Below are 22,734 nucleotides of genomic sequence, written 5' to 3'. Positions count from 1 at the left end.
CCTGCAGGATCTTTACGCTAGCAGGTGCAGAAAGAGAGCAACCAAAATTGCCTCTGACCCCTCTCACCCAGCTCACTCCCTTCCAGCGCATGCCTTCAGGAGTAAGATTCCGGTCAATCGCTACCAAAACCTCTAGACACAGGAACAGCTTTTTTCCTCAAGCGGTAGCCATACTTAATGCTGAACCATGTTAGAGATGCTAGGACTGAAAGTAATCAGCACAGAACTAAACATGAACAATTCTCTCATTGCTTACTGCCACTATACTTATAATGTCCTTAACTTGTAATATTCACACTGTCTGTCCTTGTATTGTTTTTGTTTGTGTTTGTTAAGCAACTGCCAAGACAAATTCCTTGTAGGTGCAAACTTACTTGGCGAAAATAAATTGATTCTGATCAGAAACAAACGATCGTTTAGCGAATTGTAGTGTTAGTGTATTGTTAGTGGCTTGAGCTGTATAAAAATGTGTTTCCAGTTACACTGGTCTATTTGTCATCTGGAGCTCATGATAGATACCTAGCACCACCATCTAAGTGTAATTGGAAGGATGTGAGGAGATCCCAGGTCTTTCTGATGACTGGCCCCTTAACCAGCATCAATCACAGAGCAGAACTCCAGCACCCTCCTCTACGTGTAGCAGCAGCTGCTGGAAGATGGGACACAGTGGGTTATCTTATTCTATAAATTTTGTAACGTCTTATTACCTCTTCTGCTGCCAGTCCCTGCAATGGCTCCTCTCTACTTCCTCCCAACACCACCTATAGCTTCCTGTCCGGGCCAAACATTCCCTTCTGTCTTTGTGTTCCATGTTCCACTTACTATTGGTGAGATCACCATCTTGTGGCGAATAGAGGAACTGCATGCTGCATATGAACTCACTTCAGTAGCAGCAGCTATTTCACACGAATACTATTATACATATTTATAAGCACTCAAATCATCTATTTGGCATAAATCACACCATGGGCGTCTGTGTTACAAATTAAATGTTTTATTGACCAATACTGATGGAGCAGAGTGGTCTTGTTCAGGCAGATAGGCACCCAGTATAACCAGAGCCGGATTAAGACCATGCATTTAGCCCCCAACCGCGCCACACTGTTGAAAGGATGTCTCCCCAGCATACAGTATCTCACCAAAGTGAGTGCACCGCTCACATTTTTGTAAATATTTTATTTAGTCTTTTCATGGGACAGACACAGCACTGAACATATGACGCTGAAGTACAATGTAAAAGCATTCAGTGTACAGCTTTTAAAACAGTGTAAATTTATTTGCTGGGCCATCAAAGTAACACCAACACACAAGCATTAATGTCTAAACCACTGGCAACAAAAGTGAGTATAGCGAGGCAGATTTAAGATCAACAACTTTATGATTGTTTACACAGACAGGGCATGATTCACAAAAGCTTGATAACTGCTATCACAGCAGTTATCATGCGATCTGCCGCCTGCGGCGCTTTGTGCGCGCAAAGCATTACTCAGCGTGATAAATGAACGTTTGCGCTCAAACACGCGTGTGATAGTGCGCAAACGTTAGTTCATCACGCGGAATAATGCTTTGCGTGCGCAAAGCGATGCACGCGGAAGATCGTGCGATACTGCTGTGATAGCAGTTATGACGCTTTTGTGAATAATCCCCAAAATGTGATTCCCTTTGTACTTCATCATTGTTGCCTAAAGGTGCATACACACGTCAGATAAAAGTCTTTGGAAAATGAAAGATCACAGACCAATTTTACCCCCTTCCATGTAGTATGAGTATGTGTACCCACCTTAAGTCTGCCACATGGCAAATTTGACTATAATGTCTGGTACACACCATGCAATTTCCCGTCAGATAGATGAGTTGAATCGATTAAGTCTGAAAGTTCCGACTGGATTTCCAATCGTTTTTCTGATCATTTTTTTTCAAACACTTCTATACAAAATTGATCAGGAAAACAAATCGGGAATCAGATTAGTTCTGTCAGAAATAATCCATTTGACCTATCTGACGGGAAATTGCATGGTGTGTACCAGGCATTCAGGTTGTGAGGATCTCGCAGAGCAAGATTGGAGTTGAATCACTGCAAGTTCAAATTTGTCAGTTTCACTTCCATATCCTCACTAGTCATTGACAAGTCAATAATGCCCCAATATGCCTAGCTGATTGATCATTATTCCATTAGAATTCAATTGGATAGTGATCGACCGCTATGACAGCAAGTTTAATTTTGATAGGCTTCAGCAGAACAAGTTTCAATCAAACTGCAAGTGCTGTACTGCTCGATGCAGAGCAAAGTTATGGACCATTGATACCCCACCGCTCCTGTCCTGCCCCATCCCACAGAGGTTGATAAACAGCACAATATCGCTTGAAACCTAATCGACTGGATATGTATGAGCAATAGATTACTGGCAGATTCATTCAGTGTTCAAAATCGATGTGTGTATAGCCAGCTTTAGATATTAGTTTGTCAACTAGGGTGATAAAATTAAGGCCAAATTCAGCAATGATCGGAACCAACAGGGAATATCACAAACAGAACTCAGAGGCTTTTGAGCAAAGCAGATTGTCCTAAAGGGAGGGGGCGTAACATTGTGTGTCTGTGTGTATAATTTCTTATCGCTGTAGTAGAGCATTGCTGCAGAGATCCTAAACACTGAAAGAGTTGAACAGAGAAGGATGAATCAGGAACACAGACAAACAGAACAGAGACAATAAATCTTTATGTGCCCCTTATGTGAGAGATAAAATTAATGCTAATAGGTTCAGCAAAGACCGGAACCAAACATTAGGAACAGAAGTCATAGGCTTTTGAGCAAAGCAGATTTTACCAAATGATGATGTTAGTATGGAAAAAAGTTTAACTACCGATATTTTTGCCACTTCAAATTTCCCTAGCTAAGCTAGCAAGCTGCTCCTGTATGAAGAGATCACATTCCAGCCCCCAGCCCGTGTCTGACAGCTCTGAGCTAAGGGGAGGGGGTTTAACTATGTGTGTGCCTGCTTGTATAACTTCTTATGTCTGTAGTAAAGAATTTCTGCAGAGATCTAGTTTTTACGGACTGAAAGAGTTACTTAAAGGATACCACAACTGAAATGTGACATAATGAGATAGACATGTGTATGTACAGTGCCTAGCACACAGATAACTATGCTGTGTTCCTTTTTTTCTCTCTGCCTGAAAGAGTTAAATATCAGGTATGTAAGTGGCTGACTCAGTCCTGACTCAGACAGGAAGTGACTACAGTGTGACCCTCACTGATAAGAAATTCCAACTATAAAACACTTTCCTAGCAGAAAATGGCTTCTGAGAGCAAGAAAGAGGTAAAAAAGGGGAATTTCTTATCAGTGAGGGTCACACTGTAGTCACTTCCTGTCTGAGTCAGCCACTTACATACCTGATATTTAACTCTTTCAGGCAGAGAAAGAAAAAAAGGAACACAGCATAGTTATCTGTGTGCTAGGCACTGTACATACACATGTCTATCTCATTATGTCACATTTCAGTTGGGGTATCCTTTAAGGACTACATGAACAGAGGCAATAACTCTTTATGGGGCCCTTTTAACCTCCTGGCGGCCCCAAAGCTAATGATCTGTTTGCCTGGTTTAATATCCGGCTCTGAGTATAACAAGTTAGAACTCTTTACTGAAGAAAAACATGAAGAGATCATTTATACACAACCATCAGGGAATGCAGCATACTTAGAACAGAGGAACAAAGAGAGTGACTTCAGGAAATAACAATGCCATATAGATCATTGCTTGACTTTACATTTTACAGTGATATATTTTAGTTGCTTTACTATACTACAGTTTAAAGTGGACATCCAAAGTGATGATGAAAATCCTGCAGCCTTTTAGTAAATAAAAAGTTATATTTACCTGAGAAGCCTCAGCCCACAAAACCGTCCCATAGACCCCGCATCACCCGACTTCCACCGCCTGGCCCTGCCTCCCCTCTCTCCCCGGAGAAAATCACCAAGACATCTATTCCTCACGAAATGATAGAAGGTAAGAGGAGATATGTTAGGGATTTACATGGATACAGGTAGTTATAAGAAATGTCGATATGGGAGGAGCAGTGGTGGACAAGGACAAATGTAGAGCTGTCAGCTTAGCTCTGAGGAGACCGATGAACCCCTGTATGGAAACCCTACCATGAAATTCAGACAGGAGCTGGGAGATTTGATCTTCCACAGTCACAATATGGATGCCCTTCCTAACAAAGCATCAGTTTTTTAGAGGATTTCCTGTGATGTCATTGTCCAGCACTTTCTCACAGTTCATATACTTGGATCCTCCTCAGAGTGTCTTCCCATTCTTGCTTGGGTTCGATCTTTCTCTGTGAGCCCCGAAAGGAAGTGGATAATCATGAACTCATATCTCCAACCTCTAGTCAGATGTCTTCTGGGGTATTCGCAAGAGGCCAAGCATGTACTTTGGTAGTTTCAAGAAATTTGTCTGGGAGCATTGGGCCTGATTCATCAAGCTGCGCTAATGAGAGGAGTGCGAGCTCAGTACACGCTATGCTGCAGCAGTGCAGTGTAGTGTGCACTGGTAACTTACACGCGCTCCTTGTAACTAAAGGCCACTCCACTCGTCCCGCCCTGAGCCCCATCGTGTCCAGTGGCTTTCTAGGATGTGATCCCAGCACTTTGGCCTAATAGGCTGCCTGTCACTTGTTAAAGGATACCCGAAGTGACATGTGACATGATGAGATAGACATGGGTATGTACAGTGCCAAGCACACTAATAACTATACTGTTCCTTTCTCTGCCTGAAAGAGTTAAATATCAGGTATGTAAGTGGCTGACTCAGTCCAGACAAGAAGTGACTACAGTGTGACCCTCACTGATAAGAAATTCCAATTATAAAACACTTTCCTAGCAGAAAATGGCTTCTGAGAGCAGGAAAGAGATAAAAAGGGTCAATAGTTCATAGATTTTAGCTCTGGCACACTTCAATGAATGTGGCATTGAGCAAAAACAATTAAACAGCTAAAACTTAAAAAGTAGATTTAAACATAAAATAAAACTTAAAAAGTCATTTTTAGGAGAATACAATTGTTTATTAGTTTATTTTCACTTCGGGTGTCCTTTAATGTGCCCCACTGGTGCCCATGATCCAGCTGCCTCAAGTGTCAAGTTGTTACTGCTTTACCATTTGTGTCCCATGTGGCTCCCACATATGTAGCATGTGGGTGTCATACTGGCGTAATTTACTGGCACACGGGGTGGGTGGGGGAATATTAACATTTAGGGGGAAATTGGCAGAAGCATCACAAGGCCAATTCCTGAAAAATTCCATGCTGAAATCAATCAGAATCAGCCTGCCATGTATGGTGTATTTGATCAGAGAGAGCTGCTCTGTCTCTTAGTCAATCTGCCAATACATCGTTAGATGTGCGGTCACCTTTACATCACAGAAGGTCTATGTGGAAGGCCTTATCTGTTAATCAGATCAGCCAATCCGTTTGACAAGTGAATGTGCTACATTTCAGACGAGAGGCCTTCATTGTAAAATTTAGTCACATGGTCTGTTCTCACCAGATGTGGGTAAACATGAGGAACTAGCAATACGACTGAATGGAAGGAATGGACTGAATTATGCGATCCGACCAAGGGAGATTTATCTGAAGACAAACGCTCAGATACTCTCACCTGCTGTTATCCAGATCAAGTACATCACCCGATCTTTCTCTAACCCAAGTAGAGTTCTTCACCTGTTCTGCTTCAGCTCACTTTCCTGACCTGTCCCTCTTCTCCAGATCATATTTCCTCACGTTTGTCTACAGCCCACATTCCTTACATACTGTCCATCTCCAGCCCAGGTTCCTAGCCTGCTCCCCTTCTCCAGTCCATGTTCTTCACCTTCTCCAAACCCAGTGTATCACTCGGTTTCCTTCTTAAGGTCATTTTCCCAACCTTCCTCTGTAGTCCATGTTTCTCCCCTCTTCTTCTCCAGCCCACATACAACTCTGTATCCAGCTCATGCTCTTCCTCTCCTTTCCTTCTCCAGCCCACATTTCTTACCTGGTCTTTTTCTAACTTATTTCTTACCAAGTTCAGCTTCTCCAACCCACATTCCTTCAGCTACTCTCCTGTTGCAACTAATGTCTGATCTTCTCATGTCTATGTTCTCTCCTGCTCTCCTTCTGCAAATCTAAGCTTCGCACATACTCCCCTTCTCTTCTACTATGTTCTCCTCTGGGAGTGTGATTTTCCTGTCACTGGGGCAAGAAGATATCTGGAACCACTGCCTCAACAGCATTCTATAATGACAGTCAGAAGACCCTATCTATTACAGCTGCAGAGCCAATCAGAGTGAATTTACATTGAGTGGAAGCAGGAGTGATAAGGCAACTGGAGGTCATTGAGGAAGAGATATATGTATTGGTGCAGCAGTTACATATTTTGCAAAAGCTGCAACATTTATTATAAAGCTCTTTTATGCACAGTTGATTTAAAACAGTTTATGATTGAAAATAACCACAGTAAACAGTTCGCTCTGCCTCTGAGTAAAGAGAGTTTATAATATATGGGGCAAATAAACGTCAAGCAGTGACTTGTAGGCATTCCCAGCTCTTCACTACTGAAAGTTAACAATTATCTCCTGACAATAGCTTCAGGGTGCAAACAAAACTTATATAAGTAGGCAAACATATAGAATAAATAATAGACAAATGCAGCTGTACTGTGGACTCACACACACAATTTATATCCATACAATATAAAAAAAAACACTTTTATTCAACATATTTTTATACATATTCAAAAACAAGATGTTTTGAATCAGGAGAATACCATTTATTGGCTAACTTAGAGATAAATAAAATGTAAGCTTTCGGCTAGTAAGCCTTCATAAGACTTGGTTCCTGCAGATACTGACAGGATTTAAAAAAACACAGCTTATATACATTGGACATACAGAGGAGAAACATTCTTTTCCAAACATAAATAAATGTAATTAGATGCCTTAATTGCCACTTCAGGAGGGACTCCCAGGCATGCTAGCTAAATAGATAAGATCACTGGTTTCCTAAAACATAACATAGAAAAGGCTCTGTATGATGGGGAGACATCGTAAATCCAGAGTTCAAACGTGAGTGTGCTGACTACATGCACCATTCATTGCATGTAGTCTAGCTTAGTCTCTAAGCTAAAGAGAACTGTGGCATTTAAAACCCATCTTCCCAGCACATAAAATAAAATGAATAGTAGCAGTAAACACCATCTTACCAGCATAATTCAAAAATGTCTTGCTTTTACTAATAGTTAACATGGTACAACACTGTACTTATTCAAAAACAGAAAGTCATCTTTTTGGATGGTTCATATACAGTATAATAAACCTAGAAAGGGTAGTATAGAAAATCCACCGTCTGGGGCTATGCGGTGGCCTGGGTGTAGAAGGCCCCTCCAATATTCTCCATGATGGACGTAGCAGCAAATATGTTGATAACATGAGGAGGTATGATGTCACTTCCTGTAACTGTCACCATGTAGTGGACACAAGAAAAATGTGACATACAAGCAGAGCGATGTTACACTTATAAGATCAGACACTTGATGCCTGCGTTAACTCTCTAATTGGCAAACAACAGAGAAGGACGGATATAAAATTCCTTGTACTGGTGTGGGTTACTCTCTCAAACCTCCCCATGTATACAAGATAAGAAATGCATGGTGCATGTTACACTCTATCCCCTTTCAGGCTATGAGTATTTTTGAAACCTTCTATTCTAAACCCTAGCCATCCACCCCCCCCCCCCCCCCCCCCCCAATTTATAGCTCCCACATTTATTCCTGGACCTCAAGTTTACAGCTGCCTAAGATCACAGTGGACCAGGCTGGGGAACACAATATTCTATCATATGAGAGGAAGTTACATCTGCCATTAAACAATGAGAGCATTTGAAGGCCCCAGATCCTGATAGGTTTACTCCAGTATTTTATATAAAATTTTCTCATATCCCGTCCCCTAGGCTGCTTGACTTTTTTAGAACCATGTACGCTAAAGAGCTTTGCTTCCCCCAGAAATGCTCGTTGCTACTTTCTCTTTGACCCCTAAACCTAAATTGGACAACACCTCCCCTAATAATTATAGGCCTAGCTGTAACAAACATATGTATGCAGACTAGTTTTTCTCATATAAACAGATGTAAGATGTACACGTGTCCTCCTAAGTTGGGGTCATTAGCTGGATAGTTACTTGGATCCTTACCCACTAACTGATGTTGTCCTAGTTGGACCCTCAATTTAAGCTCTGGCAGTGGTGTGCCTCCGCCTCCTCCTTCCTCTGCAGCTGTGCTGAATGTATGTCTGTAAAGCAATTGTTCCTAAACTGCCACACAAGCATTCATAAACTAGAAAGTTCAATGTTGGTACACACTGAAGTTACTCTTTATGGTAAATAATGAGTTTTTTTGCCAAGTGAAACATCTTCAGGACATTGAGGTGCAGAGGAAGCGGATGTAGACCAGGCTAACAGGGCTGCAGGGGAACCCAAAACATCCTCAATCAGATAAATTCCTGGATTCAATTTTTAAATCTTTCCATGTGTTTGTTACTATTATGGCTGGGCGTGCATCCTCTGATGAAGAACAAGCACTGATATTATTTCTCACACTCTCATCACAAAAAGTGCCCACCTTAGTATGAAATCATTGAACCACTGCTGTATCCTGCATGTCAAAAAGGAAGACTGCAGGTGTGTGTTTTCTGGTGTTTTAGGCAAGCTCGTCTGTCAACAAAGCATTTCCCACACTCTGAACATGAAAAGGGCCGCTCACCAGTGTGAACTCTTTTGTGTTTCACAAGATCTCCCTTCTGAGTGAAGCATTTCCCACAATCTGCACACGGATAGGGGCGCTCACCTGTGTGGATTCTTTGGTGTCTCACAAGATCTCCCTTCTGAATAAAGCCTTTTCCACATTCTGAACAGGAAAAGGGGCGCTCACCTGTATGGCTTCTTTGGTGCCGAAGAAGGCTTCCTTTCTCAGTGAAACACTTCCCGCACTCTAAACATGAAAAAGGTTGTTTGTTGGTATGAGCTTTTTGGTGTTTAAAAAGCTGCTCTGTCTGAAAGAACCATTTCCCACACTCTGAACAAGAAAATGGTGGTTCACCAGTGTGAGTGAGCTGGTGTTGAAAAAGGCTGCCTTTCCCAGCGAAGTACTTTCCATACTCCAAACACGGAAAAGGGCGAGAACCTGTGTGGCTTTTTCGGTGTTTAGTGAGGTCTGCTTTCTCAACAAAACACTTCCCACACTCTGAGCATGAAAAAAGCCGCTCTATGATAGGAATACTCTGGTGTCTGCTAAAGTCCTTTTCAAGTGTTAAACTTTCTCTGCCCTCTACACATGAGACAAGTTGCTGACCTGGGTGGCTTCTCTGGTGTTTAATAAGGCTTTCCTTAGAAATAAACAATTTCCTACACTCTGAACATGGAAATGGAGGCTCGCATGAGAGATGATCCTCATCAACAAACGATTCAAATCCCCCCAAAATCTTATCATGTCTCTGTCCACCTCTGTCTGTAAAAGCAGAAGACTCCTCATCATCAGAGAGTACCATTACTTTATCAGTACTGTAAGCTCCATGATGGGTGTTTTTAGTGATAGGGTTTTCATCTGGAGTACATTGTGTGATGCCATTATCTTCTGCAGTATCATCCGGATGTGACATAATACGTTCCTCTAACGTGTTCCTGACATCGTCTCCCCCTGCTGGAGGAAAAATGATAATGTGATACCTTTGCTGTGTCATGTTGTTATGTGACTATACTGTAGTCCAGTGTTATACTGGGGAATGGAGATGGACCTTTCATATGGTGTACAGTATCTCCTCCTCGTGTGTTGGTACTATGATGCTATATTGAGGAATAGAGATGGGCCTTTCATATGGTGTACAGTATCCCCTCCTCATTTGTTGGTACTATGATGCTATACTGAGGAATGGAGATGGGCCTTTCATATGGTGTACAGTATCTCCTCCTCATGTGTTGGTACTATGATGTTATACTGGGAATGGAGATGGGCCTTTCATATGGTGCACAGTATCTCCTCCTCATTTGTTGGTGCTATGAGGTTATACTGAGGAATGGAGATGGGCCTTTCATATGGTGTACAGTATCTCCTCCCCATTTGTTGGTGCTATGATGTTATACTGAGGAATGGAGATGGACCTTTCATATGGTGTACAGTATCTCCTCCCTATTTGTTGGTACTATGATGTTATACTGGGAATGGAGATGGGCCTTTTATATGGTGTACAGTATCTCCTCCCCATTTGTTGGTGCTATGATGTTATACTGAGGAATGGAGATGGACCTTTCATATGGTGTACAGTATCTCCTCCCTATTTGTTGGTACTATGATGTTATACTGGGAATGGAGATGGGCCTTTTATATGGTGTACAGTATCTCCTCCTCATTTGTTGGTACTATGATGTTATACTGAGGATTGGAGATGGGCCTTTCATATGGTGTACAGTATCTCCTTATTAGCTGGTATTAGGAAGTCATACTGAGATTACTTACTAGTCCTGAAATCCAGAAAACATTCCTCTTGCTTAATAGTCTCCATTACTTCTCCCACCTCCACAGACTGCTGATCACCCCTCACGTATGCCGTCTCTGTCTCCTCTTTAACCACAGCTTTCATTGTTATGTGTTGTTCCTGTTTAAAACAGAAAATAAAAATGATGCTTTTAAAATGTGAACAATAATAATGCAAAAGAAATAAAAAAAACAACATAGTTTAATGTCACAGAGTTGTAGCTCCTCAGTTTCCATCTACCTGATAATGGCGGGGCATGGTGGGATCTTCCTGTGGACAATCCTGGGAATAAAGAGGACCTGTACATCTCTCTGTTGAGTTTTTGTTGGTGAATCCATCTGTGGGAATGAAACACAGACAGAATTTATTGGGCCTCATGTAGGAAACATCTTTAGTTCTTTTAACACATATTTTATCCAACTGTTCAGGATATTGCTAATTTCAATTAACATCATAGTTCACAGCAAACACTAATGCACAAGTTTTATATTAAGGTTTTCCAATTATGTATATTAATTAATGAATGAGTGTAAAAGCACATAAAAATTGTCTCACTGTGTATTAATGATTTACGATAGCTTATCAGCTGTCTTCTATGTTAAGCTGAAGGTCTAACGTAAAAGCTGCCTCAAGCAGATGCTCACTGATGACACATAGCTGAGCACTGCTTTATTATGTACAGTAAATATATGTATGGACGTTCCTTGCTGAGCTATACTAGCCTAAACCCCAGCACCAAAGACTGGAAACTAGCCGGCAAAAACCTGGCCTAACATGCAGGTTCCCCTCACCTATAGTTATACCTGCCAGTAATAGACAGGGTTTTCTTGCAAAGGGGTGTGTCTTGCCGGGGGTAGAGTCTTTCACTAATAATGCATCATGCTAATTTTTGGTTGATTTTGGAGCTCCTTGGACACTTCCTGGTCTAGTGGGTTTCCCAGTAATAAAGAGACATGAGGTTTATGGTGCTATCTGATCACAAGCAAACAAATTTACCCTGCCCCAAATTTAGGAGTACAGGAATCTTTCTAATGCTGGGGATACACGGTACGTTTCTGTACCGTGTATCGACTAGCTGATCCGGCCAGCTGATAATATTCAGCTGGCCCGATCAAGCCGCTCGACTCCCGCCCGCTCGATCCCTGCCGGCAGACAATGGCAGGGAATCGAGCACTGATAAGCACCGGCGGGGACAAGCGGCAATCGATCCACGCGCACGGCGGGGATGCGGCTGGGATCGACCCATGTATTCCCAGTATTAGAATCCTTATTCATTCCCGATAGATAAACATTGTGGTCAATGAACCACATTGAGATGCAGTACAGCAGTAGAGCAGGATGCTTTGTGGGAAATGGGATGGTCTGTTTCTCAGTTTGGACAAGCACAGCATGCTGGTATCTAGAGTTGAGGAGGACCCCCACATCACTGTAGCTCACATGGGGATAACTCATCCAGTTTATCTTTTTCTAAGTATCCTGGAAGCAAGCTGTTACTCAGAGGTAACTCAGCATCAAGGTGCATGGGCTTCACCAGAAAAGAAGTTGTGCCAAAAGTCACCACACTGGTTTGCAAAGTAATCAAAAAGTGTAAAGTAAATGAGATAAGCAGCAGTAATTTATGCGCTCATTACCCCATACTTAGTGAACTTTAGTGCATCAACTCCACTGTTTGTGATAATCAGATGATCAGGGGATCTAGGCAGACCCTCCATGCTGCTCTTTCCTTTACCAGAACTGAAAGTCTCCTCTTACCCACTAAAGTGAGGGATGACTGCTTCTCCACCGTCACATCCTTGTATCCTTCTGTATACAGCTTCTTCCTTATCACATCTTCATGGTTTACCATTCCCGTTACAATAGGATTACAATCAGTCACACTTCCACCCTAAAAGTATACTCAATATATAATAACAGTAACAAGGCAGGCAATGTACACAGCATAACATAAACAGCTTTGGTTGCTCATGGAGCTTCTACCTGATGATGGGGTGGGATCTGACCTTCTGCCACAATGTTCTGCTCCTGATCCTTCTGTCCTTCCAGACACTCCTCCTCCTCATCCTGTAATGCAGAGAATTCAGCACCATGACACACAATGCAGGGAAGGGGATTCTTTGTCTTTAAACTAAGCAGGAAATGATCCAGGACATCATTGCCAGTAAGCAGCAATAAAAAAATAAAATGAAAAAACACTTGCTGATTTCTCATAATTCTCAGCACTGCTCACCTCTCCCACCAGCAGCTCAACGATTCTGTGGGTGGTTTTCACAATCTTCTGTTTGGTGTGTCTCTTGGGTATCAGAGAATGAGATGGAGGCACTGTGATGGTCACATGACTTCCAAATGTCACTTTAGGAAGATTCTGTATAAAAAGAGTAAGCGTGATGTCATGTGACCTCCCAGAATCCTTCTTACTCCTCCACACAGGTGTGTATTTTTTTAATGAAGGTACCAGTGATGTCATCACTTCCCAGAATCCTTTTCACCTCTACAGTCAGGTGTGTGTTTTATTAATGGTGTGTTTTAGTAATGGAAATGAGTTGTAATGCTTGGGCACTCGATACTAGCAGATATATAGAAATCGAGAAGTCGGGTATAGCCAAAGGTCATACACGTATCAGAAACTGAGGTAGCAGGAGTCAGACAAAATCAGAGTTGATAACAGGCCCAGGTCTAAACCGAGTATCAGATGTCTGCAGTACAGGAAGGATGAGGCAGAGACAGAGTAGTAAACAGGCCGAGGTCAAAACCGAGTATCAGATATCTGCAGTACAGGAAAGATAAGACTAAACAAAATATATATTGGCAGTGTCTGCATATATATATATATAGCTCTGAAAACTATCTGACTTAGGCACAATAGCAAGGAAAGGTCCAGCGCTCAGCGAACTGATACCTTTAACGGACAGCGAGTAACTGAAAGGAATAGATCACAGACCAAGCCCCTAGGAAAATTGGACAAATCAGCAACATCCCTGCAGCAAGTATCAGCTGACTGCAGGAATCAGCTGACACACCTCAGACACGCCTCCTTAACCTATAAAGGCAGCTCTGAGCTGCGCGCGTCCTCCTATGGAGACTGCCAGAAACAACACGCTGATTCACATCTACAGGGGAGCCGGGGATGCGTCTGAACAAAGAGGAAGAGAAAGCTTCCTGCAGCTGCTCAAAATTGTCAGACCAGCCTCCAGAGACAACACCAGATAAGCTTGTTACATGAGTGATGTCATGTGGCCTCCCAGAATCCCCACCTCTTCAGTCAGGTGTGCGTTCTATTAATAGAAATGAGTAATGTCATGTGACCTCCCAGAATCCCCACCTCTCCAGTCAGGTGTGCATTTTATTAATAGAAATAAGTGATGTCATGTGATCTCCCAGAATCCTCCTCACCTCTCCAGTCAGCAAGTAGATGATCTCCAGGGTTAGATTTATTATTCCCTCTGTCATGTGACTCCAGTCCTCCTCCATCCTCACTGGTCATGTGATCTGTACAAGAAGCTTCTCTCTGTGGACAGACAATAAGAAAATGAAGGTCTCTGAGCTGTATCAGCATGGGGATATACATGTGCCGCACATTCAGCATTTTAAACATTGCTTAATATATGTCCAGTACATATATGAAACAAGAACTGGGTGCTTTGTGCACAATAAATCTCTGTAGTTTAATGCTCCCTTCATCCACACTGATCTCCTGATTGGCCTTTATAGACATCTACAGTGTTTACTGCAGCTAATACTACATAACACAAATGTGCCAGCTATATACATTTACATGTATAGTTAGAGAACACTTTCCTCAACCCCCCACCCCTCCCTTCTGTAGGTGCTGCCAGTGCCCCCCCCCCCCCTCTTCCTGCAGAGCACTGTGCAGTGGAGTATGCTGGTGAGGGAGGTGCCATACCTGCCAGTGGCTCCCCTTTTCCTGCAGAGCACTGTGCAGTGGAGTATGCTGGTGAGGGAGCTGCCATAGCTGCCAGTGTCTCCCCTCTACCTGCAGAGCACTGTGCAGTGGAGTATGCTGGTGAGGGAGATGTCATAGCTGCCAGTGTTTCCCCTCTTCCTGCAGAGCACTGTGCAGTGGATTATGCTGGTGAGGGAGATGTAATAGCTGCCAATGTCTCCCCTCTTCCTGCAGAGCACTGTGCAGTGGTGTATGCTGGTGAGGAAGATGTGATAGCTGCCAGTGTCTCCCCTCTTCCTGCAGAGCACTGGGCAGTGGAGCATGCTGGTGAGGGAGATGTCATAGCTGCCAGTGTCTCCCCTCTTCCTGCAGAGCACTGTGCAGTGGAGTATGCTGGTGAGGGAGCTGTCATAGCTGCCAGTGTCTCCCCTCTTCCTGCAGAGCACTGTGCAGTGGAGAATGCTGGTGAGGGAGATGTCATAGCTGCCAGTGTCTCCCCTCTTCCTGCAGAGCACTGTGCAGTGGAGTATGCTGGTTAGGGAGCTGTCATAGCTGCCAGTGTCTCCCCTCCTCCTGCAGAGCACCGTGCAGTGGAGTATGCTGGTGAGGGAGATGTCATAGCTGCCAGTGTCTCCCCTCTTCCTGCAGAGCACTGTGCAGTGGAGTATGCTGGTGAGGGAGCTGTCATAGCTGCCAGAGTCTCCCCTCTTCCTGCAGAGCACTGTGCAGTGGAGTATGCTGGTGTGGGAGATGCCATAGCTGCCAGTGTCTCCCCTCTTCCTGCAGAGCACTGTGCAGTGGAGTATGCTGGTGAGGGAGATGCCATAGCTGCCAGTGTCTCCCCTCTTCCTGCAGAGTAGTGTGCAGTGGTGTATGCTGGTGAGGGAGATGTCATAGCTGCCAGTGTCTCCCCTCTTCCTGCAGAGTAGTGTGCAGTGGAGTATGCTGGTGAGGGAGCTGTCATAGATGCCAGTGTCTCCTCTCTTCCTGCAGAGCACTGTGCAGTGGAGTATGCTAGTGAGGGAGATGCTATAGCTGCCAGTGTCTCCCCTCTTCCTGCAGAGCACTGTGCAGTGGAGTATGCTGGTGAGGGAGATGTCACTGCTGCCAGTGTCTCCCCTCTTCCTGCAGAGCACTGTGCAGTGGAGTATGCTGGTGAGGGAGATGTCACTGCTGTCAGTGTCTCCCCTCTTCCTGCAGAAAACTGTGCAGTGGAGTATGCTGGTGAGGGAGATGTCATAGCTGCCAGTGTCTCCCCTCTTCCTGCAGAGCACTGTGCAGTGGAGTATGCTGGTGAGGGAGATGCCATAGCTGCCAGTGTCTCCCCTCTTCCTGCAGAGCACTGTGCAGTAGAGTATGCTGGTGAGGGAGATGTCACTGCTGCCAGTGTCTCCCCTCTTCCTGCAGAGCACTGTGCAGTAGAGTATGCTGGTGAGGGAGATGTCACTGCTGCCAGTGTCTCCCCTCTTCCTGCAGAGTACTGTGCAGTGGAGTATGCTGGTGAGGGAGATGTCATAGCTGCCAGTGTCTCCCCTCTTCCTGCAGAAAACTGTGCAGTAGAGTATGCTGGTGAGGGAGATGTCATAGCTGCCAGTGTCTCCCCTCTTCCTGCAGAGCACTGTGCAGTGGAGTATGCTGGTGAGGGAGATGCCATAGCTGCCACTGCCAGTGTCTCCCCTCTTCCTGCAGAGCACTGTGCAGTAGAGTATGCTGGTGAGGGAGATGTCACTGCTGCCAGTGTCTCCCCTCTTCCTGCAGAGTACTGTGCAGTGGAATATGCTGGCGAGGGAGATGTCATAGCTGCCAGTGTCTCCCCTCTTCCTGCAGAAAACTGTGCAGTAGAGTATGCTGGTGAGGGAGATGTCATAGCTGCCAGTGTCTCCCCTATTCCTGCAGAACACTATGCAGTGGAGTATGCTGGTGAGGGAGATGTCACTGCTGCCAGTGTCTCCCCTCTTTCTGCAGAGTACTGTGCAGTGGAGTATGCTGGTGAGGGAGATGTCATAGCTGCCAGTGTCTTCCCTCTTCCTGCAGAGCACTGTGCAGTGGAGTATGCTGGTGAGGGAGATGTCATAGCTGCCAGTGTCTTCCCTCTTCCTGCAGAGCACTGTGCAGTGGAGTATGCTGGTGAGGGAGATGCCATAGCTGCCAGTGTCTCCCCTCTCCCTGCAGAGCACTGTGCAGTGGAGTATGCTGGTGAGGGAGATGTCATAGCTGCCAGTGTCTTCCCTCTTCCTGCAGAGCACTGTGCAGTGGAGTATGCTGGTGAGGGAGATGCCATAGCTGTCAGTGTCTCCCCTCTTCCTGCCGAGCACTGTGCAGTGGAGTATGCCGGTGAGGGAGATGTCACTGCTGCCAGTGTCTCCCCTCTTCCTGCAGAGCACTGTGCAGTGGAGTATGCTGGTGAGGGAGATGTCACTGCTGCCAGTGTCTCCCCTCTTCCTGCAGAGCACTGTGCAGTGGAGTATGCTGGTGAGGGAGATGTCATAGCTGCCAGTGTCTCCCCTCTTCCTGTAGAACACTGTGCAGTAGAGTATGCTGGTGAGGGAGATGTCATAGCTGCCAGTGTCTCCCCTCCTCCTGCAGAGCACTCTGCAGTAGAGTATGCTGGTGAGGGAGATGTCATAGCTGCCAGTGTCTCCCCTCTTCCTGCAGAGCACTGTGCAGTGGAGTATGCTGGTGAGGGAGATGTCATAGCTGCCAGTGTCTCCCCTCTTCCTGCAGAGCACTGTGCAGTGGAGTATGCTGGTGAGGGAGATGCCATAGCTGCCAGTGTCTCCCCTCTTCCTGCAGAGCACTGTGCAGTGGAGTATGCTGGTGAGGGAGATGTCATAGCTGCCAGTGTCTCCCCTCTTCCTGCAGAGCACTGTGCAGTGGAGTATGCTGGTGAGGGAGATGTCACTGCTGCCAGTGTCTCCCCTCTTCCTGCAGAGCACTGTGCAGTGGAGTATGCTGGTGTGGAACCTGTCATAGCTGTCAGTGTCTCCCTCTTCCTGCAGAGCACTGTGCAGTGGAGTATGCTGGTGAGGGAGATGTCATAGCTGCCAGTGTCTCCCCTCTTCCTGTAGAACACTGTGCAGTAGAGTATGCTGGTGAGGGAGATGTCATAGCTGCCAGTGTCTCCCCTCTTCCTGCAGAGCACTCTGCAGTAGAGTATGCTGGTGAGGGAGATGTCATAGCTGCCAGTGTCTCCTCTCTTCCTGCAGACCCCTGTGCAGTGGAGTATGCTGGTGAGGGAGATGCCATAGCTGCCAGTGTCTCCCCTCTTCCTGCAGAGCACTGTGCAGTGGAGTATGCTGGTGAGGGAGATGTCATAGCTGCCAGTGTCTCCCCTCTTCCTGCAGAGCACTGTGCAGTGGAGTATGCTGATGAGGGAGATGTCACTGCTGCCAGTGTCTCCCCTCTTCCTGCAGAGTACTGTGCAGTGGAGTATGCTGGTGAGGGACCTGTCATAGCTGTCAGTGTATCCCTCTTCCTGCAGAGCACTGTGCAGTAGAGTATGCTGGTGAGGGAGATGTCATAGCTGCCAGTGTCTCCCCTCTTCCTGCAGAGCACTGTGCAGTGGAGTATGCTGGTGAGGGACCTGTCATAGCTGTCAGTGTATCCCTCTTCCTGCAGAGCACTGTGCAGTAGAGTATGCTGGTGAGGGAGATGTCATAGCTGCCTGTGTCTCCCCTCTTCCTGCAGAGCACTGTGCAGTGGAGTATGCTGGTGAGGGAGATGCCATAGCTGCCAGTGTCTCCCCTCTTCCTGCAGAGTACTGTGCAGTGGAGTATGCTGGTGAGGGAGATGCCATAGCTGCCAGTGTCTCCCCTCTTCCTGCAGAGCACTGTGCAGTGGAGTATGCTGGTGAGGGAGATGCCATAGCTGTCAGTGTCTCCCCTCTTCCTGCAGAGTACTGTGCAGTGGAGTATGCTGGTGAGGGAAATGTCATAGCTGTCAGTGTCTCCCCTCTTCCTGAAGAGCACTGTGCAGTGGAGTATGCTGGTGAGGGACCTGTCATAGCTGTCAGTGTCTCCCTCTTCCTGCAGAGCACTGTGCAGTGGAGTATGCTGGTGAGGGAGATGTCATAGCTGCCAGTGTCTCCCCTTTTCCTGCAGAACACTGTGCAGTAGAGTATGCTGGTTAGGGAGATGTCATAGCTGTCAGTGTCTCCCCTCTTCCTGCAGAGCACTGTGCAGTGGAGTATGCTGGTGAGGGAGATGTCATAGCTGCCAGTGTCTCCCCTCTTCCTGAAGAGCACTGTGCAGTGGAGTATGCTGGTGAGGGAGATGTCATAGCTGTCAGTGTCTCCCCTCTTCCTGCAGAGCACTGTGCAGTGGAGTATGCTGGTGAGGGAGATGTCATAGCTGCCAGTGTCTCCCCTCTTCCTGCAGAGCACTGTGCAGTGGAGTATGCTGGTGAGGGAGATGTCATAGCTGCCAGTGTCTCCCCTCTTCCTGCAGAGCACTGTGCAGTGGAGTATGCTGGTGAGGGAGCTGTCATAGCTGCCAGTGTCTCCCCTCTTCCTGCAGAGCACTGTGCAGTGGAGTATGCTGGTGAGGGAGATGTCATAGCTGCCAGTGTCTCCCCTCTTCCTGCAGAGCACTGTGCAGTGGAGTAAGCTGGTGAGGGAGATGTCATAGCTGCCAGTGTCTCCCCTCTTCCTGCAGAACACTGCAGTGGAGTATGCTGGTGAGGGAGATGTGATAGCTGCCAGTGTCTCCCCTCTTCCTGCAGAGCACTGTGCAGTGCAGTATGCTGGTGAGGGAGCTGTCATCGCTGCCAGTGTCTCTCCTCTTCCTGCAGAGCACTGTGTAGTGGAGTATGCTGGTGAAGGAGATGTCTTGGCTGTCAGTGTCTCCCCTCTTCCTGCAGAGTACTGTGCAGTAGAGTATGCTGGTGAGGGAGATGTCATAGCTGCCAGTGTCTCCCCTCTTCCTGCAGAGCACTGTGCAGTGGAGTATGCTGGTGAGGGAGATGTCATAGCTGCCAGTGTCTCCCCTCTTCCTGCAGAGCACTGTGCAGTGAAGTATGCCGGTGAGGGAGCTGTCATAGCTGCCAGAACCACACGATTTACCATCTGGCAGGTCTGGCATGAAGAGGACAAATTATATCACAGATGTATACCTGCTCGTGGAGTACCATAACAGGCTTACCACAGATAAGATATATATTGGATTGTGCAGATACATAGCTACGTATATTCTTGGACTTCTGGGAGATGGAACAGTGTGAAAGACTGATGAATGATTGTTCTACGACCTAACCAACAGATCAGTAAGCAATTAGCAGTGAATTTGACAGAAAACTGCAACACAGACTGGCCTTAATTCAAAAAGCTTTATCAAACACTTTATCGAATGTTTGATAATTTACCTCATGGGTAAAATCTAATTTTAAATTCACTAAGGTGTTATATATTTATTTAATGTTTTATTGATAAAACGTTCAATACATCTATAACACCTTAGTGAATTCAAAATTAGATTTTACCCATGAGGTAAATTATCAAACGTTCGATAAAGAGTTTGATAAAGCTTTGTGAATTGAGGCCAATGTCAGACGATCATTAAATGTTGCTGTGTGTGGATATTGCACTGTAGACTTCACTGGCAGATTGTTTATAAACTGTGCATAGCGCTGTACACACTGTGAGTAATGAACAATAAGTGGTATGCATGTCAGTCATTCATAATGTCCACGCACCATCATAGACTGTTCATTGGTTATTCATGGAGGCTGTCATTTGTGCCTTGCATTTTCTAATGATATATGAATGATGCGTCGATATTCATTGTTCGTTTGCAGCGATTTTTCCTGAGTACATTTGAAATCGGCGCCGGTTGACATTACTCACTGAGTGCCGCTATACTATAGACTGATTCCTATTATAGTCTACGGCGGCGCTGGCTGCGCTCAAATCTAGCAGTGCCGAAAAGCACTGCTCCGATTTTTTCTCCCTGTGTGTATGAGGCTTATGTATGGTGGATAAAATCAACGATTGCATGATGGGACTCACCAGCTGTGCTGCCCATTTGATGTGTGTGCATTACATACTATTTATTTATATAGCATCACAAAAGATGTTGCCATTATTGTTGTAAATAACTAATTGGAAGGATTAGAGGAGATCCCATGTTTTCCTGATGGGTCTGGCCTCTTATCCAGCATCATTCACAGATCAGACCTCCATCACCCTCCTCTATGGGTAGCAGCAGCTGCAGGATATGGGACCTCCGTCAATCTCCTCTATAGGTAGCAGCAGCTGCTAGGGAAGGGAGTGGGACACTGGGGTTTAGCTAATATTATCTGATGAATATAAAATATAATCTCTAGTTACCTCCTCCGCTGCCAGTTCCCGCAATGGCTCCTCTCTACTTCCTCCCAACACCACCAAAAGCTTCCTGTCTGGGCCAAACATTCCCTCCTCTTTGTATTCCATGTTCCAATCATAATTGGTGAGATCACCATCTTGTGGTGATTACAGGAACTGCATCTTACTTGTGAAAGCTTCTTAGTGCTTTTCTGATTATGTTAAGGGCTCTTTCACATGAACTGCTGATTTAAATAAATTTCAAGTAACACTGAAGCGACTTAAAAAAGTCTAAAGAGTGAAGCACGCATGCACAGGACGCTTACGGTGACCGGCGTGATGGGCGCACGTGTGACTTCTCACTAAGTCGTCTATTACCAGAGCCACCAGCGGGACCAGGAGAAGGAAGAAGATGCTGGAGGACCTCCAGGGCTGGGGGGAGGGGGCTAGAGGAAGCTCCAGGTAAGTCCAAATTCCGTTTTTAACTACTGCTCAGGGTCCCTTTAATCTGAAATTTAAAAAGTACTAAAAGATGAAAAAGTACTGTCAAAATTATTCCGAGTATTTCCTTCCTTGCTTGCTGGTGGCTTAAAAGCCATTTTATTACTAAGGTATTTCTCCAAGGAGAAAACTCAGGAGAAAAGGTGAATAGCATATGGTCCTAGGTGTCCTCGTTCCAGCGCTGTCACCCCTGTTTAAGTTATTCGACCAACTGGTTGAATACATCTTTGGGAATCCTCGGAAGTCTTTGCAAATAGTCATGTCTCTGAGTGCTTCCAAAGACGGATGGCTCCGTGCCGCACATACGCGTGAGGGCACTTGTGCGCATGCGCAGTACAGAGGCGTCGTCTTCAGAAGCCTTCCGAGGGTTCCTGGAGGCGGCACATTTGAACGGGGGACAGCGGTGTACCAAAGGCATGCAGAGAGGATCAGGAAGGCTCTATGAGATCCAGAGCCTTTCATCTACATACAGTAGGTGAGTATTTTTTTTACAGATGACCAGTGGTGTAGCAATAGGGGTTGCAGAGGTAGCGACCGCATCTGTGCCCTGCCTCAACCAAAGTATTAGCTGTTTATTAGTAGAGTTGGGCCGAACGGTTCGCCTGCGAACGGTTCCATGCGAACTTCCGTGGTTCGCGTTCGCGTCCCGCAGGCGAACCTTTGCGGAAGTTCGGTTCGCCCCATAATGCACATGGAGGGTCAACTTTGACCCTCTACATCACAGTCAGCAGGCCCAGTGTAGCCAATTAGGCTACACTAGCCCCTGGAGCCCCACCCCCCTTATATAAGGCAGGCAGCGGCGGCCATTACAGTCACTCGTGTGCCTGCATTAGTGAGAGTAGGGCGAGCTGCTGCAGACTGTCTCTCATAGGGAAAGATTAGTTAGGCTTAGCTTGTTCCTGGCTGCATACCTGTTCTGTGAACCCACCACTGCATACCTGTACTGTGAACCCACCACTGCATACCTGTTCAGTGAACCCAACACTGCATACCTGTTCTGTGAACCCACCACTGCATACCTGTTCAGTGAACCCACCACTGCATACCTGTTCAGTGAACCTGCCACTGCATACCTGTTCTGTGAACCCACCACTGCATACCTGTTCAGTGAACCCACCACTGCATACCTGTTCAGTGAACCCACCACTGCATACCTGTTCTGTGAACCCACCACTGCATACCTGTTGTGTTCAGTGAACCTGCCACTGCATACCTGTTCTGTTCAGTGGACCCGCCACTGTATACCTGTTCAGTGAACCCGCCACTGCATACCTGTTGTGTTCAGTGAACCTGCCACTGCATACCTGTTCTGTGAACCCGCCACTGCATACCTGTTCTGTTCAGTGAACCCGCCACTGCATACCTGTTGTGTTCAGTGAACCCGCCACTGTATACCTGTACTGTTCAGTGAACCCGCCACTGCATACCTGTTGTGTTCAGTGAACCCGCCACTGCATACCTGTTCTGTTCAGTGGACCCGCC

The 22,734-nt window shown here is 45.9% G+C and overlaps 3 protein-coding genes across 4 annotated transcripts in view; 1 reads left to right on the top strand and 2 right to left on the bottom strand.

Moving 5' to 3' along the window:
- Nucleotides 1–752, bottom strand: part of LOC137534902 (gastrula zinc finger protein XlCGF57.1-like) — a 44,387-nt gene extending 43,635 nt beyond the window's left edge. For both annotated transcript variants that reach the window (XM_068256601.1, XM_068256607.1), the window contains exon 1: nucleotides 708–752. The gene's annotated coding sequence lies outside the window, so the exon portion shown is untranslated. The remainder of the gene's footprint in view (nucleotides 1–707) is intronic.
- LOC137534896 (zinc finger protein 3-like) overlaps nucleotides 1–22,734 on the top strand; it is a 200,486-nt gene that overhangs the window by 87,995 nt on the left and 89,757 nt on the right. The window lies entirely within an intron of this gene.
- LOC137534901 (zinc finger protein 84-like) lies at nucleotides 7,791–20,827 on the bottom strand. The gene is made up of 8 exons (XM_068256600.1): nucleotides 20,779–20,827; nucleotides 13,946–14,060; nucleotides 12,783–12,917; nucleotides 12,533–12,616; nucleotides 12,308–12,440; nucleotides 10,796–10,893; nucleotides 10,537–10,675; nucleotides 7,791–9,723 (listed from the first exon to the last, which is right to left on the bottom strand). The coding sequence occupies exons 2-8, from the start codon at nucleotides 14,021–14,023 to the stop codon at nucleotides 8,687–8,689; spliced, it is 1,704 nt and encodes a 567-aa protein (XP_068112701.1). The 5' UTR covers nucleotides 14,024–14,060; nucleotides 20,779–20,827; the 3' UTR covers nucleotides 7,791–8,686.

Source organism: Hyperolius riggenbachi, chromosome 10, assembly GCF_040937935.1.
Source record: "Hyperolius riggenbachi isolate aHypRig1 chromosome 10, aHypRig1.pri, whole genome shotgun sequence".
Lineage (NCBI taxonomy): Eukaryota > Metazoa > Chordata > Amphibia > Anura > Hyperoliidae > Hyperolius > Hyperolius riggenbachi.
This window is presented reverse-complemented; position numbering and strand designations above follow the sequence as displayed.